At 44.6% G+C, this 14,997-nt stretch overlaps 1 protein-coding gene across 1 annotated transcript in view; it reads left to right on the forward strand.

Moving 5' to 3' along the window:
• Window positions 1-7,537: 7,537 nt before the first annotated feature.
• Window positions 7,538-14,997, forward strand: part of SLC24A2 (solute carrier family 24 member 2) — a 126,889-nt gene continuing 119,429 nt past the window's right edge. The window contains exon 1 of the mRNA XM_056848201.1: window positions 7,538-8,573. Within this exon, the coding sequence (XP_056704179.1) occupies window positions 7,662-8,573 (912 nt within the window). The 5' untranslated portion in view covers window positions 7,538-7,661. The remainder of the gene's footprint in view (window positions 8,574-14,997) is intronic.

Here is a 14,997-nt window from a genome sequence, read left to right on the forward strand (position 1 = left end):
AGGATCGTGTAGGGATGCAGGATTACACCCCAAATTCGAACGAATCTTGGTTCCCTTGGGAGCCCCCAAGAGACGTGGTGCTCAGCTCAGCGTCCCTAGCGGAAGTCTCTTCAGGGCAAGTTTCTAGAGCCTAGGGTAAGTGGCTCCCTCTGCATCCTGGTAGTAGACAAAGAGAATTGAGAAGATGCTGCTGGGGCACAGAAATGGCCCCCATCAATCCCCTCTTGCAGTGCCCCTACGCAAGAAGGATAAAAGGCATCCTTGGCTGAGGAAACATGAGGCCCTCCAAAGGCAACTCCAGGAGCCATACTCTCCCTAGAGATATATACACGGAGAGGAGACAACTCCACAGGCAGACACAGAGTGATGAAGGCTTGGGTACCTGGCAGAATTGATGCCAAAGACTGTGGCCCAAAGAAGCACAGTGAACCTGGGAGGTATAATCACACCACGGCTTTCTGTGATGTCTGAATGGACCCCGAGTTCTTCAGAAATTATGGCGCACACTTTAAAATACTCTAACAGCTCTCAAGTTAATGTTTTCAACTTTCATAAACAGAAACAAACTGAACTAAAACACAAATGTTCTACTTCATCTAAAGTGCAATATCCTAGAAGATAAATGAAATAATTGGAAGTGTACTTGTTTGAATGCAACCTGTTCTGCAAAACAAAAATAAAAAATCCAGTCTCTTGATGCTTTAGCCTTTGTATAGTTACAGATTTTACTATGCTGAACAAATCAAAGGAGTTTTGTTTCCCCCATTATGAACAGGGACATGGTATTGCATGCATTTTTGTCTATTCAACTGCATATAATTTACATTTGTTCTTTCTTCTAGTCTCCTTCTTAAAATAAGGCATGAGTTGTGAAGTATTAGAAAAATGATTGCAATTTCAACTGTCTCTCATTTCTCTATTGCAATTAGCATTTAAAAGCTTGGCACCAATTTGAATTTAAATATGCCGCCTTTGTAGTCATGGTAACCTCCCTCACCAGCATCTTCCAGATTTAAAACTGGCTGCCACAATACTTCTAGATGCTACCATTCAGGGCGTCTGATTTATTCCTCTTCTCCTACCACTCAAACACAAAGACATGTATAAACATGTAACTCCGGTCTAAGCTGGGCAGCAAAAGAGTATAATAATAAAACTGGCTGAAAATAGAGTAATATCATGATAAACGCCACTGGAGGAAGCTTTTTGGGGTACAGAAATGAACAATTATCCAGGGGTGGTCTCAGTGATTCTGGCAACTAGGCAAAAATCCAGGATGGGGCCCCGGAATCACCTCTACAACCAGCTACCCCACCAGGGCCAAGCCAGGGGTGGCCCTCACCTTGTGTGAGGTGAGTGGGAACCACCGCACCCTATGGTAGCCAGCTGCCCAAGCCCCAGACAAAGCAGGCGCAAGCAGCCATTGGGGCTATGGGCAGTTGGGTACCCCAAGTGTGGGGCCCAGTACAGCTGCCCCTGTTGCCCATTGGCTAAGACCACCCCTGCAATTATCACTTGGTTAAGCCTCAGTAGTTGACTCAGATGATTTGACTTGGCCCAATATTGGCCAACTCTAGGCAAAGGCTACATCAGTGCACTTGATACCTTCAAGCCACAATTGAACTTTTGCGATCATTGCAACCAATTCCTGCTATTCTAAATGGCAGACCAGAGACTAACAGGTTCAGTACTGTGCTACATGTAGGGTGAAACAGTTTTGCACAGCTTAGTTGATGGTCTCATCATTAGATTCAAGGGTGACTAAAGGAAACACTGCTTGACACATTATCTGATGGAACTGAGTGCCACAAGATGTGAAGACTAGTGCTAGCTCAAGCCCAAAGCACATGATGTAAGTGGTGACATGGCTGCTGCCAAGCCACAGCTCTTTTTCAAGTAACTCTCATTACATTTTGTTTAAGACATGTAATTAGATGTCGTCATGTTGTGTTTTAATAGCTGTTTTGCAAGTTATTTCATTGTTGAAGTTTGTCCCATTAGGGAGACCGTAGTCTGCTGCTGGGTCCTCTAGTGGCCCTCTGTACTGAAGGGGAAAGAAGAGTGGAATGATGGAAGAAAAGGAAGATGGAGGAGAAAGTAGAGCAGAGGCTATAAGAGGGACAGAATTTTGAAAGCAGATGTCAAGAATCCTGCCTTGTCTTGTATCCTTGCCTGCATTAAGTTACAAAGCATTGTTCTTAGAGCAGCCCTAAGTGATACGTATGATGTGAGAGCATCACAGAGTTCTTTTCTGTTATTACTGAATAGCTGCCGCAATCCTGCACATATGGAATTAATGAGAAGGGCATTCTCTTACCCCTTTTCTCAAGCAAGACTTCTGTGATTTTAACAGTGTCCAACAGCGAAGAGTCTAGCTCTAGCAGGTGAAGCTTTTCCTGAAAAAAATACCAGCTAAATTTCTGTTTATCAAACAATTGTCAAAAGCACAAGAACCTGGGGGTGGGGTAAAGTTGACGATCCTGACTGTGTTTACTTGATTTTAATGACAGCTACTTCAGTGTAAGTAAATGTAAAATTATTGTTTAGGCATGATAGGGTCCTGTTTTACTGTTTGTTGGATGGGGGGGAGCATTTTAAAAATAATTATTTGCTGGTTTTATTGACCTTTGTATTATTTGACTTTTATAAATGTAAGCTGCTTTGGAAATTTGGGCTGAGAAGGGGGATAGAGGCATGGTGTGCTCTTGTGCTGTTAACAGTAGATTAATGTGCAACTGATTGCTTGCTTGTGTCTGCTTATGAAGTTGCTATTAAAGACACATCCTATGGTACCCAATTAAAAAATTGACAACCTTCACTGGGAAGTGAAGCAGACCTTTATAAATGCTGTGCCTGTTTGCATAATAAGTCCCATTAAGTTCATTCGATTGCAGCCTTCGGCACTGACCTTTCACAAACTGGTGGATTCACTGGGACTTACTCCCTAGTAAGTGTGCATAGGGGTGTAACCTAAAAAGCAATTCTCAGCATACTTACTTGGGAATGAGCAAACCTAATTGCTCTGAGTGGGGGCTGCTTCTGAATAACCAGCCATAGGGCTGAGCTGTTTGGGACTCAAGTGATGAGGAAGTGTAACCTGCTTAGGTGCAGGTCATCCAGTGAAGCAACAAAAGACAGCCACTTGTCAACTTGAGCTACCGATGACATTTTCTGTTAACCAGAGCTATGAAAATGCCTACAGGTCAAACTGCATAATGCTATGCAGTTACTCCACTCTAAACCCATTCAAACCGACTAGATGGAGGAGCAACCCTATGAACACTTTCCTGGGAATAAGCCCCATTAAACAGACCTGAGCAGGATTCTTAGTAGACATGTTCAGGATTGCTCTCTAACACTGAAGTAATTCTGCATAGGCTTGCACTGAAAATTGTCTGTCATTTTCATGACAGAGCTTTATCATAAACTCCTCAGGAATTCCCAAGCGTCTGGTCCTTAGAATATATTATTTTTCTCTCTGACTGTGTTTGGCATATTTTACAAATGGTTCAGTAATGACCAGGTGCTTGCACAGGGGACTACCTTTACCTTTTTATATCTAAACAGTATGGGCACTTTCACACACACTGAATAATACACTTTCAATGCACCCTGCAACTGGGGGGGGGGGTTACCGCATTATGTATTCCCAGCGATGTATTAAGAGCTTGAAAATGTTATAAAAAATACTGTTCGCACTTTCTATGTATTCCCAGCAATGTATTAAGAGTTCGAAAACGTTATAAAAAATACTGTTCGCACTTTGTTTGGCCCCTTTAGCTGTGAAGACGCCTTCCAACCATTTTTAAGCCACGGCATCCAAAAACCCTTTTAAAGCGATGTTTGTTATAACATTTTCAAACTCTTAATACATCAAAATATTGTCGAAGGCTTTCACGGTCAGAGTTCATTGGTTCTCGTAGGTTATCCGGGCTGTGTAACCGTGGTCTTGGTATTTTCTTTCCTGACGTTTCGCCAGCAGCTTTGGCAGGCATCTTCAGAGGAGTAACACTGAAGGACAGTGTCTCTCAGTGTCAAGTGTGTAGGACGAGTAATATATAGTCAGAAAGGGGTTGGGTTTGAGCTGAATCATTGTCCTGCAAAAGTAACAAAGGTAATGTGCTAACCATGGTCCTGTAAGTATCCAGATAATGTGCTAATGAGGGTGTGGTATGTTAATATGGAACCATTGTATCCTGAAGTGATCTGTTAATGTGTGAAATCCAAAGCTAATCTGCATGGTTCTCGTAGGTTATCCGGGCTGTGTAACCGTGGTCTTGGTAACATCTTCAGTGTTACTCCTCTGAAGATGCCGGCCACAGCTGCTGGCGAAACGTCAGGAAAGAAAATACCAAGACCACGGTCACACAGCCCGGATAACCTACGAGAACCAATGAACTCTGACCGTGAAAGCCTTCGACAACATTTCTAATCTGCATGGTTAGCACATTACCTTTGTTACTTTTTTGCAGGACAATGACTCAGCTCAAACCCAACCCCCCCTTTCTGACTATATATTACTCTTCCTACACACTTGACACTGAGAGACACTGTCCTTCAGTGTGACTTCTCTTAATACATCGCTGGGAATACAGAATGCGGGAACCCCCTGGGTTTCCCTGTGTGAAAGGGCATAATAACACGCTTGCAAACTGTCCCTAAAGTGCGCTGAAAGTACATTGTGTCCTTTTGGGTTGATGGGTGGTGGGTTGATGGGTGGCTGGTCTTGTTTCAGACCAAGGCGGCTCCCTGCAATTTCAAGAAAACTTGGTATGGAAGGAGCCTCTTCGTAGAGGATTCGGGAGCCAATCCCGCCGTGGGCCACCCTTCGGCCTGGACTCCCTGGACGTGCCCCGCCTTGGCCAGGTGGGCGGAGGGGGGGGGAGAAGGAGGGCTCCGCGTCTCACCTGGCCCCGAGCGCGCCTCCAGCCGCGGCGGTGGGCGTGGACGGGGGGAGGAGCGGCTCCCGCCGAGCGGGGCGGGGAGGCGGCGACGGGTGTGCCTGCCTGCCTGCCTGCCTGCCTGCAGTGGGTGGCACCCGGAGCTCAGCCCCTCACGCGGCCGGGTGAGAGGCGGCTGCCGCCAACTGACAGCCTCGCCCCCCGACGAAAGCCGCCGCCGCCGCCTGCTGCTTTTGCCCTTCGCTTCCAGGAGGGGAGGGAGGCGGGAAGGCAGAGCGAGGGAAGCCGCCCTCCCGCTGGCCGCCGAGCAGAGCGCGGCCGTCCCCTCACGCCGGAGACCTTCCGCGCGAGTCCGGAGCGCGCTCGCGGGTGAGGGGCTCTGCGGAGGTGGGCGCGGGAGGGAGAAGCAACCGCCTCCCCTTATTGGTTGAGGGGCCGGGGGGGGAGGGGAGGGAGAGGGGCGCTGCCCGCTGCCCCCTCGGAGCCCTGGCCGCTGATTGGTCGGGTCTTCGTTGGCGGGAAAGGGGTTTTCCGCCTCCTCCTCTGTGGCCCCCGTCAGCCCCCCTGGCAACGTCTCCCGCCCGACCCCGCCAACCAAGTTCTCCTCGCCCACAGGCGCTGAAGGCTCCCTTAATGCACTTTTCTGACAGACTTCCTTTCGAGAGCCCTTCACCCCGGCCCGTTAGGATAGTCTCTCAGTTGACCCTGTTCACGTTTATAGTTGAGTATTTTCTTATTTGGTTTGTGGCAGGGCTCTGAGAGGAAATAGGGTGGTTATTCCTTTTGGAAAATGTTTTTTTTTTTTTTAATTAGTAAACCCCAGCTTAGCTTTCTTGACTCCTATCTCCCCCCCCCCCGCACCATAGAGAGTTTCAGAGTCTGTAGAATTAATGATCTGGGCTGGGAAGAAATTAGTATTTCAGCCTCCTCATAATAGGCTGGGGTTCCCCAAGTGCAAAGACAGGACAAGGTGCACTTGATCTCTATGATAATCGGATCGGTTCACTAGGAAAAGTGCAGGGCAGTGAATCTGAGGGATGAGCAGGGGTTGAATGAGGAGAGGCTTTGAGAATGGTTAATTCCCTAACCCCAAGTATACCTTGGTTACTTAAGAGTGGATGCGGTCAATCCAGGCCAATTCTTGGGTAGGGTAACGGGGAAAAATCAAGAGGGTCTGGAAGACTGTTAACTTCTGCTTTTATTATAGACTGTAGTGTTTTGTGTCCCATCTGTATTGTATTGTCTCATTGGCATGGGATTATAGACTTTAGGATTAAAGAGTATAGGGGCAGAAATAGTGAATTTATGACGATAGCTTTCTAGGACTGAAGATACACTGCTTTCTATTCTGTGCTCTGGTCTTAAACGTGTTCTGAGTTTGGTTTGTAGTCTATCACATACTTACATAAATGAATCTCCATTCTCAAACAATAGTGTAGAGGAATTGCATATTTGATATTTACCTGCTGGATATGTAGATTTGTGCACATAAGCTAAATATCTATAAAAGGGAAAACAACAGATTTGACTTACTCCTGGTAAATGATTCACCTTCAATAATATGCAAGCTTTCATAGAATCATAAGAGTTGGAAGGGGCCATACAGGCCATCTAGTCCAAACCTGCTCAGTGTAGGATCAGCCTAGCGAATCCCTGAGAAGTGATTGTCCAGCCTCTAGTGAGGGGGAGCTCACCACTTCCCTAGGTAGCTGATTCCACTGTCGAACAATTCTTAATGTAAAAAAACTTTCCCCTAATATCCAGCTGGTACCTCTCTGCCTGCAATTTAAACCCATTATTGCGAGTCCTATCCTCTGCTTTCTTCTAACTGTACTTTAAAAAGGCTGTGGTATAGTCTTGAGAATGGTGTTTAACTATTTTATTCAATGTCGTCTAATGCATTTTTGTAATTGGATATGTTAATGATTTGATACCCAAAATAAATACCTTTCAAATGGATCCAAATCTCAGTTAAACTGAAGTGCGTGCATTTAAGCTGGTATAATTTGCTTGACTTCAGTGAGTATTAACTAGCTAAAGTTGCTTAAATACTGGTACCAATGCTTTAGCTCCGCAGAACTGGTGACTGGGCAGTTCTTAAAAAAACAAAACCCTAGTACCTATATATGTCTTCATAACATTGGCGTCTCGGGATTTTTTTAACTTAATAATGAATGTGTATAATTCCATCTATACAGTATATATTTCCAGAGGCACATGATGCAGTGTTCTGAGAAAGGGTTGGGGGTGGTGGTCTGAACAGGGGTTTGCTGTAAAAACTGGTCCTATAAAGTAGCCAGATCCAGCTTCTGTTCAAAGAAATAAGTAAATGGGTCCAGCTAGACCCATAAGTAAATAAATGGGCATAATTCTTCAAACTGGCTATAAAAAGGAAAAGATTCTCTATTGAATGTACACTTAAAGGAGAGCCTGGATTTACTGCTGTGTAATATGTGAAGCAGCCTCAAATCAGCTTTGTTTTACTGCAGTGCATATTTTTGATTGCATATAATAGTATTTAACTTCTTTTTTTCACAGGAGAACATATTTTGACACATCAGGTTTCTAAAATCTGAACTGATACAAATATTTCTCTTTGCTTTTTAAGTACAACCAATGTGTGCACTCCCCATGAAGCGTAAAACTCCTTCATTCTGAAGAAGGCCATCGAAACACCTATTACTGTAACTTTAAAGGAATGACAGAACAACCCCTGTGACTCTAAATCCTTGGGCCACGGTGTCACAGAAAGGACATACAATGGCTCAGTGTAAAAACCTTGTTGTTAGTTTGCCTAAGAAAAGGTGTGTGCAAGAACCATCCTTTGACTGTAAGAAGCATCAAAATGTTAGGAAAAAACTGAAACTGATACGAATAACAGGACTTCTCCTGGGAATTATGGCCATTAGCACACTCTCTCTTTCAGTTAGTGCCTTTTTCAAGTTGGAACCTTATAGCAGAGAAATAATGAACAGTCTAGGTAGCCAAACGTCAACACACACATATCAAAGAATTCTTTTGAACATTGAGGACCAGAATCCAAATGGCACTCTAGATTCACCTGTTTTTATGAAACATGATCACAACCATTCCAAGGGAGAATACCCGGAAGATCTTTTCACTCTTGAAGAAAGAAGAAAGGGTGCTGTAATCCTACATATTTGTGGAATGATTTACATGTTCATAGCCTTAGCCCTCGTCTGCGATGAGTTCTTTGTTCCTTCACTGACAGTCATCACAGAAAAACTGGAGATTTCTGATGACGTGGCTGGGGCAACGTTCATGGCTGCCGGTGGTTCGGCCCCAGAGCTCTTTACTTCTCTAATAGGAGTCTTTATATCTCACAGCAATGTTGGCATTGGGACGATAGTCGGATCTGCAGTATTTAATATTCTGTTTGTTATTGGGATGTGTGCTTTATTTTCTAAAGAAATACTGCACCTTACTTGGTGGCCACTGTTTCGGGATGTGAGTTTTTACATCATCGACTTGATATTGCTAATCGTCTTCTTTTTGGATAACTCAATTATGTGGTGGGAAAGCTTAACGCTTCTGAGTGCTTATTTTACCTATGTGACTTTCATGAAATTCAACGTGCAAGTTGAAGCACAAGTGAGAAGGCTGGTAACCAGGAACAAAGTGGAGAAAGTAACAGCAGACTCTGAAGGAAAGGTTAGTTTTATTAAAACATGTTTTTAAAAGCCACATTTTTCACCTTTGAAACTTCACTGTTCTCAATTTGTATCATAAATATACTGAGTAGATCTCCTAGAAATCTTCACATAGTGGTGCTCTTAAATACAAGTCATATGATGCTTATTTTGTATGTTATTTTGTATGCATATTTATGATGAGCTATAGTTCTTGAGGTATTACACATAAAATATATTGAAATGTTGAATCCATGAACAAAACTTAGGGTGTTCTGGAAAGGAAATTGGGGGAGGGGGTGAACAATGTGTATTTACCAGTTCTAAAGTTACTACTTTAATGTCAAATGCATTATATAACACATCACACTTCACTATATGGTATGTTTATGAAATGTAAAAAGTACATTTTTTAACATTTTAACCAAACAATAATTACCAATGTATCCAGTGTTAGACATGAAATTACATTCTATAGTACCTCACCATTTTAGCAGTGGGGACATGGGAGGGGGAGTGGAAATAGAAACTGTCAACATCATAGTAAACAAAAGAAACTTTATTAGGTCTTAGAAACAGTTTACCCTTCATTCAGCATTATTCAGAAATAGAACAAATTCACATTTTGAAAGAACTCTGAAAATAAACACCTCTAGAACAAAGAATGGAAACAGACAATAATTTTTAGAAGTTGAAAGTGCTTTGTGATTGTCCTGGTGGACAATAGTATTGTCTCTATATTGCACTTTACTATACAGTTAATTAGAAAGCATTTTTGAGGAATAAAGGAGAAAAATAACAATATTGTTATTTAACTAAGGTATTTATACCCCACATTTCTCTGCAATGGGGACCCACAGCGGTTAACAACATCACTTTCCCCTCTTACATTTTATTCTCACAACAACTCTGTGAGGTAGGTTAGACTGAGAGACAATGTCTGGCCCAAGGTCACCCATTGAGTTTCCATGGCTGTTTGGTGATTTGAACTCAGATCTTCTCAATTTGAGTCTGACATTTTAACCACTATGCTTAAAACCTTGTCTTAAACATTCATTCATTCTGAAAGGGAAACCATTTCATTAGGATTTCCCCTTTTTTCCTTCTTCTACTGGACTTCAGCATCTCTAGTAAGACCTGAGACGTCTAGTCTGTACCCAGTGTGAACTGTTTATATATGCCTTAAGACATGTTCCAGGGTCCACTGCAAAACGGTAGGGTTTGGAGTGGTGGAGTCTGATCTGAACCGGGTTTGATTCCCAGCTCCTCCACATGAGTGGTAGAAGCTAATCTGGTGAACTGGATTTGTTTCCCCACTCCTACACACAAAGCCAGCTGGGTGACCTTGGGCAAGTTACAGTTCTATTAAGAGCTCTCTCAGCCTCACCTACCTCACTGGGTGTCTGTTGTGGGGAGGGGAAAGGAAGGTGATTGTAAGTCGGTTTGAGTCTCCCATAAGTGGTAGAGAAGGTCAACATATAAAAACTAACTCTTCTTCTTCTTCTAGGGTTTCATAGGTATGAGTTGATTTGGAAAGAGTTGTCTACTGGTAGAAAGATGGAAAACTTATTGTTCTAACCTGTCACTGGTGTAGATAGTTTTAATTTTCCAGCCAACCGTCAACTGATCTGTCTTGATTTGGCAATCTCTCACAGATAGGAAAACATTCTCTATTGCGTGAAGTCTAATGTCCTAAAATACTTTTTGTTTGAATGTATGTGTCTAACAGCCCAATTCTAACCGGGGGTGGTGGTACTTACAATAGGCTCGAGAACAGCATAGCTATGCTGCCTCCTGAACAGTGGCGCAGAAGATAAATTAAAATAACCCCCCAAGCCCCATGAAACTCCTCCATAGAGTTTCATGGGGCTATGCCTGCAAAAAGAGGCATTTCTGGGCTGAAAGTTAGCTCCACCCCCCCCAGAATGCCTCCCTTGACACAAGCGTGAGGCCTTGCACTAGGGAAATGCTGCCAGCAAGGTTGCCCTGGCACCTGTGGCTCTCGCTGCTGTACAGCTCCCCAGCACCAACATAAGTGCCCCGCTGCCAGTGTTAGTGCCCACTTAGCCAGCACAAGTGCCACTAACGCCGACGGCAAGGTCACGCTGGCTCCTCTCCCCTTCCCTCCTGTTAGGATTGCGCTGTAAGACACACAGTTTTCTCAGTCCTAAAGATACTCAAATGCATTGAGGTTTGTTGCCCTCTTAAAGTTGGTAGGCATTGTGAGTATTGGCACATGGATGGTTGAATCTTTTTTTCTTAATAACTTATAGTGTTTGTGATTATGATCACCAAAATAAATTATAATTTTCTATTCAGTATGTGTTGAAGGAAGGGCATTGCAGACGTAGCATGGTCTGTCTCTTGCCCATGATACGAAAATTGATGATGTGCCATAGGCATGTCTACTCCCTTCCCTCACCTTAGCAAATGCGTGCACTCTCCCTCCCTCTCCTCCTTAAAAATGGTTAACATTTATCAGAAATTTACAGTTAAATGATATTGGAAGCAGAATTAACCATGTTATGCACTGTGTAGGCACTGGTCTTAAACTCGATGGCAAGAATTCATGATAGGGAAGGGAGTTGCTAGGGAGAGAGAATATATATTCATCCTGTCTCCAGTTCCTTAATCATGATTAAAGGATGGGCTATATTTTATTTTTGCCCTAACCTGGATAGCCACTGGCTAGCCTGATCTTTTCAGATATCAGAAGCTAAGCAGGGTTGGCCCTGGTTAGTATTTGGATGGGCAACCTGCGAGGAATACCAGGGTAGTGACACAGAGGCAGGCAATGGCAAACCATCTCTTGCCTTGAAAACCCAACAGGGTCGTCACAAGTCAGCTGTGACTTGACGGCACCAAAAATATTTTATTGTAACATTTATATGACATTATATATGATTACCTTTCCCCATGGCTCAGGGTAGCTTAAATAATGAAACATCAAACAATAATTCCCCAAATTCCCCTCAGATGTAATAAAATGCCTGCAAAACTATACTCCATGAAAAGCTCTAGTGAGTGAAACCTCTTAACAATGCTTCCTAAAAGCTTTTAAGGAAGGTGCTCCCCTCCCTCCCATAACTTTTGTAACAGTGTGAACAACATAATTAAGGTATTGTTGAAGGCTTTCACAATCAGAGTTCATCGGTTCTTGTAGGTTATCCGGGCTGTGTGACCGTGATCTTGGTATTTTCTTTCCTGATGTTTCGCCAGCAGCTGTGGCAGGCATCTTCAGAGGAGTAACACTGAAGGACAGTGTCTCTCAGTGTCAAGTGTGTAGGAAGAGTAATATATAGACAGAAGGGGGTTGGGTTTGAGCTGAGTCATTGTCCTGCAAAGTATTAAAGGTAATGTGCTAATCATTGTCCTGTAAGTATCAAGATAATGTGCTAATGAGGGTGTGGTATGTTAATGTGGAACCATTCAGGATACAATGGTTCCACATTAACATACCACACTCTCATTAGCACATTATCTTGATACTTACAGGACAATGATTAGCACATTACCTTTAATACTTTACAGGACAATGACTCAGCTCAAACCCAACCCCCTTCCGACTATATATTACTCTTCCTACACACTTGACACTGAGAGACACTGTCCTTCAGTGTTACTCCTCTGAAGATGCCTGCCACAGCTGCTGGCAAAACGTCAGGAAAGAAAATACCAAGACCACGGTCACACAGCCTGGATAACCTACAAGAACCGATAATTAAGGTACATTAAGGCATTTGTAGTATCTGTGACACTTACTATGAGTTTCTACTCTGAGCCTAAAGAAGGTCTCCCTTCAGTGAAGCATAGAGTATTGTGTAGCTTTATCCTGGGGTGGAGCTATCCACTGTGTTATGCAACAGCTGGGCTATCATAGCCTCCAATATAATTGCAATATAAAAATTACCATGCTTCACACTGTGGCTGAGCATTGCTGCCATGTGACTGCTGCTTTCTTACCGGTGTCTAGAATTCACAAAATGGAATGTTTGAGTAACACCATGATAAATAATGTTGTAGAGGCGATTGGGACTGCAAGGACAGATATTCTATATTTCCGGGTACAAAACATTGTGGTTTTCAGTGCTTGGAAGATGTGATACTCTGCAGTATAAGTGAAACCTTGAAAGGAGATGGCCAAACCATATTCAACCAACATTCCTGTATTCACACAAAACTGACCTCAGAACATCCTCAGTGAATAAGTTATGTTCACACCAGCCATCTGACTGATAAGGGACTTTTCCTTCATCAAATTGAATCGTGAGCCAGGGGTGGGTGGGTTTTGTTTCGTGGTTGTTGGGTTTTCCCCCCTTCTGATTAAATGCATTGCACGTTTATTTGCATGACCCATCTCAATCTATTTTCTTGGTTACTACCTTTCAGAAATGTGCTTGCTCTCTTTGTAGCATGCTGTGGGTTTGTCTGGATCATGGAAGCAAACCTGCTGAGAGCTGGGTGGTGGATTGTCCTGATTTAATACAATGTCTTATTCTAGATAGATGATGTCCTCACAGGAAGGAAGAGAAAGCTATCTATCATCTATCTGTGGTGTAGTGGTTAAGAGCAGTGGACTCTAATCTGGAGAACCGGGTTTGTTTCCCCACTCCTACACATGAAGCCTGCTGGTTGACCTGGGCTGGTCACAGTTCTCTCAGAACTCTTTCAGTCCCATCTACCTCACAAGATGTCTGTTGTGGGGAAGGGAAGGTGGTTGTAAGCCACTTTGAGACTCCTTAAAGGTAGAGAAAAGCGGGGTATAAAACCCAACTCTTTTTCTTCTCCTAAAATTCTGCAAATTTCTGCATTTCCTTAATTGGGCAGTTACTTTGGGTTCTCAAAATGAGAGCTTTTGAATACTTCTGTTGTATTTAGAGGGATACTTTGAAGTTTGGCTTTAGTTTACAGAGTATCTTTCTTAAAAGCACTCGAGTCTTCTGTCATCAGTATCAAGCATTATATGACTAACTGGGTTCTCAAGCCATGGAGCTTAGAAGTACTGTAGAGACAACATTCTTTGTTTTTGGTGGAGGAGGTGCCTCATGTTACAGCATTTTATTATTGGCTGCTGGTTCTATCTCATTACTGTACATTGTAGTACTGCTGCATTCTACTCCTAAGTATCAAATGCAAAGGAATATATTTCATTTTTCTCTTTGCTGTTTCTTTATTTAAATACTCCTAGTTTAAAAGCCCATTCCTGAAGCTTCAGGCGGGCCGCGGCGCAGCTACAGCGCAGCCGGGAGGCCTCCTAAGGGACTTCATGGCAGCATGTGCCGCCAAGAAAAAGGCGAAAGTTTAAAAAGAAACGAGAGGCCGAGGAGCGCTGCGGCACAGGAATGCTGCGGCGCAGCCTGAGACCAGCCAGGCCCAGCTGAGTTAGCAGGGCAACTTCCAGGGGAGGGATTTCACTGGGGGGAGGCGGGCCACAGAATGGGGATGGGAGGGGCAGGCCGCAAGATGGGAGGGCCGCCTCAGGGGGAGGAGTGCAGGGGAAAGGGCGGGGGCCGCAAAAGAGGCAGGGAGAGCAGGAGGACGGGAGAGCTCCCGGAGGCGCCGGGAGAATAGCAAAAGCACACATCAGATGGCTCGGAGACTACTAGCGAGTAGTCGCCAGCGCTACCTTCATGGGTCTCCACAACCCTCCAAGTTGCACCCAAGCATCACTCTTTCCCTTGACAAAAACTCCAGGGTGGGCCGGGGGCTGCCAGCGAGATCCCCCCCCCCACACACCTAAAGAAGGGCTGGGAAGGCAACTCTCGGTTGCGAGATCCAGGAAATCAGCCCCATCTGCGGCAGCAGGAGGACGGGGGCCAGGGATGGGCGGGTGCGTGCTCTGTCTTTATACCATAGAGAGGGTTGTCCCCCTGAAGGGGGGGAGAGGAAAGGGAAGTGGAAGGGGGGATACACGGCTAACTTCAAGAGCGGGAGAAACTCTGCTGAACTAGCTGAATCCTTCTAACCACTGGGGCGAATCATGAGAGCCTGGTGTGTGTTCAGTGTGCGCCGGATGCCTCGGTGGGCTGGTATGGTCGGCCAGAGGCCGCTATCTGTGGCCATGCAAATGAAGGGGCCTCAAAGGCTCATGACGCCTGCAATATCTCATCACTAGCAGCCCACCCCGTCGAGGCTCATTGCAGTCCTGACAGGGGCCCCCTTCCACCCTCTGGACAGGTCTCCCTGCCAGTTCATGGCCTTTGCTCCCTCGCCTCCCCCCAGTTGCTGTGGACTGAGTTCCGAGAGTTAGGAGGCCATCCACGGGGTGGTGCTGGTTCCCTTGGCTGGCTGCCTGGAACAGGGCAGCCAGACCCTCCCTTGCCCGTCCCCAAGCACAATGCAGGCGGTGCCAGTTTCAAAAGACAACTTTATTTTCACACGAGTTGGAGAGTGGCAGGTGAGAGGGCAGGAATGGAGCAGGAGAATAGGGCGCGACTGGAGTTCAA

This window comes from Euleptes europaea, chromosome 4, assembly GCF_029931775.1.
Source record: "Euleptes europaea isolate rEulEur1 chromosome 4, rEulEur1.hap1, whole genome shotgun sequence".
NCBI lineage: Eukaryota > Metazoa > Chordata > Lepidosauria > Squamata > Sphaerodactylidae > Euleptes > Euleptes europaea.